Raw genomic sequence first — 2,374 nt, forward strand, 5'->3', positions numbered from 1 at the left:
TCGCCCGGCTAGTTTTTTGTATTTTTTTAGTAGAGACGGGGTTTCACCGTGTTAGCCAGGATGGTCTCGATCTCCTGACCTTGTGATCCGCCCATCTCGGCCTCCCAAAGTGCTGGGATTACAGGCTTGAGCCACCGCGCCCGGCACAACTTTGACACTTTTTAAAGTCCAACTTTTTGGTTTTCGTTTGAGACAGGGTCTCACCTGTCACTCAGGCTGACATGCACTGGTGCGATCACAGCTCACTGCAGCCTTGACCTCCCAGGCTCAGGTGATCCTCCTGCCTCAGTCTTCTGGGTAGCTAGGACAATACCCAGCTACTTTTTTGTGTTTTTTGTAGAGACAGGATTTTGCCATGTTGCTCACACCTGTCTTGAACTCCTGGGCCCAAGCCATCCACCTGCCTCGGCCTCCCAAAGTACTTGGGATTATAGGTGTGAGCCACTGTGCCCTGCCTAGTCCAGTTGGGTTTTTTTTTTTAGTTTTTCTGTTTTGTTTTATTTTGTTTTGTTTTGAGGTGGGGTCTCGCCCTGTCACCCAGACTGGAGTGCAGTGGTGTGATCACAGCTCACTGAAGCCTCGATCGCCTGGGCTCATGTGATCCTCCTACCTCCGCCTCCTGAGTAGCTGGGACTACAGGCATGCACCACCACGCCTGGCTAATATTTTTATATTTTTTGTAGAGAAAAGGTTTTGCCCTGTTGGCCAGGCTGATCTCAAACTCCTGGGCTCAAGCGATTCTCCCACCTCAGCCTCCCAAAGTGCTAGAATTAAGAATTACAGGGTTAAGCAACCACGCCTGGCCTAGTTTTTTTTGTTTGGTTTGTTTTTTGATACATGATAGATGTACATATTTTCAGGGCACATTTGATAACTTCAACTTTGGCTTTTAAACCTAAAAGATTTCAAATTAGTAGTCTGAAAAGGAAGGAAACATTTCTTGTTTTCAGCTTACTAAGACAGTTTCTTCTCCATCAGACCTACCAATTAGTAGTTGAATGAATCTTGCTACAGTGTGGGACTGCCTGGAATACACAGTGAAGGATCTGTTCAGTTCTAAGGTTCTGAGATAAGGCATATTTGTTTCCTTAACGTGTTGTAAAAAATGCCTCGTTAGATCACACACCTGGACTATATATAACAGGAGCTTAAAAGTGTGTGCACCCTGTACTTACCACTGAGAAGATGGATTAGATAGTATCTACTGACTTTTCAGATGTCTGTGGAATTTCAAAACTATAACCATGGGTCGGTGCAGTGGCTCACACCTGTGAGCAGGCGTGATGACTTGAGCCCAGGAGTTCAAGACAAGCCTGGGAAATATGGCAAAACTCTGTCTCTACAAAAAATACCAAAAAATTAACAGGCATGGTGGTGCATACCTGTACTCCCAGCTACTTGGGAGGCTGAGGTGGGAGGATCACTTGAGCCTGGGAAGCAGAGGTTGCAGTGAGCTGAGATTATACCACCACACTCTAGCCTGGATGACAGAGCAGGACCCTGTGAAAAAAATGATGATGATGATGATGATGATGATGATGCATTTAGAGGGGAGTTAGAGATTCAGGCTTTAAAGTGCAAACTGAGTCCTCGGGAACTGATTGTGCAGCTTTCTGCAATCTTAACACAGTATAACTTTGCTTCATGGACTCTGTGTACTGGTTTTTTTTTTTTTTCCCAGCAGGGCACATTCTATAGTCTTAGACTATGTTCTTGATAGGTAGTTGAAAATATGTGAAATGTAGTGAACTTTATGTATAACTGTATTCTTTTTCCTATAAAAGGGAATAATAAGAGGTATGTTTTGTCTTTAGGTGGATAGTCATTCGGGAGGACAAAAAAGGCCTGCTGCAAAACAGCTAACTAAAGGAGCTTTGTGAGTTACTTTTGGAAATAACAAATCAATTTTGAACATTTCTTTGGGTCCCTAGCCTTCAATAAATATACTATAGAAATCAGGTTATAATAATGAGCATATTAGCCTTTTTAAAAAATGTACTTTGAGGTAGGGCATGGTGGCTCACTCCTGTAATCTCAGCACTTTGGGAGTCTAAGGCAGGAGGATCGCTTGCACCTAGCAGTTTGAGACCAGCCCGGGCAACATGGCGAGACCCTGTCTCTACAAAAAATACAAAAATTAGCTAGGTGTGGTGGTATGGGCCTGTAGTCCCAGCTACTTGGGAGGCTGAGGTGGGAGGATAGCTTGAGTCCTGAGGTGGAGGTTGCAGTGAATTGGAGATTGTGCCACTGTACTCCAGCCTGGGCGACACAGCAAGACCCTGTCTCAAAAAAAAAAAATACATATATGTATATATTTATATATATACTTTGAAAATCTTTTTCTATACTTTCTTTTCTTTTCTTTTCTTTCTTT

The 2,374-nt window shown here is 43.5% G+C and overlaps 1 protein-coding gene across 3 annotated transcripts in view; it reads left to right on the top strand.

The window, feature by feature from the left end:
* The window catches only part of GLTSCR1L (GLTSCR1-like), a 91,333-nt gene that overhangs the window by 77,415 nt on the left and 11,544 nt on the right, over window positions 1-2,374 (top strand). For all 3 annotated transcript variants that reach the window (XM_011986723.1, XM_011986722.1, XM_011986726.1), the window contains one exon: window positions 1,815-1,876. In XM_011986723.1, coding sequence (XP_011842113.1) covers window positions 1,815-1,876 — 62 coding nt within the window. The remainder of the gene's footprint in view (window positions 1-1,814; window positions 1,877-2,374) is intronic.

Source organism: Mandrillus leucophaeus, unplaced genomic scaffold, assembly GCF_000951045.1.
Source record: "Mandrillus leucophaeus isolate KB7577 unplaced genomic scaffold, Mleu.le_1.0 Scaffold3, whole genome shotgun sequence".
NCBI classification, from domain to species: Eukaryota; Metazoa; Chordata; class Mammalia; order Primates; family Cercopithecidae; genus Mandrillus; species Mandrillus leucophaeus.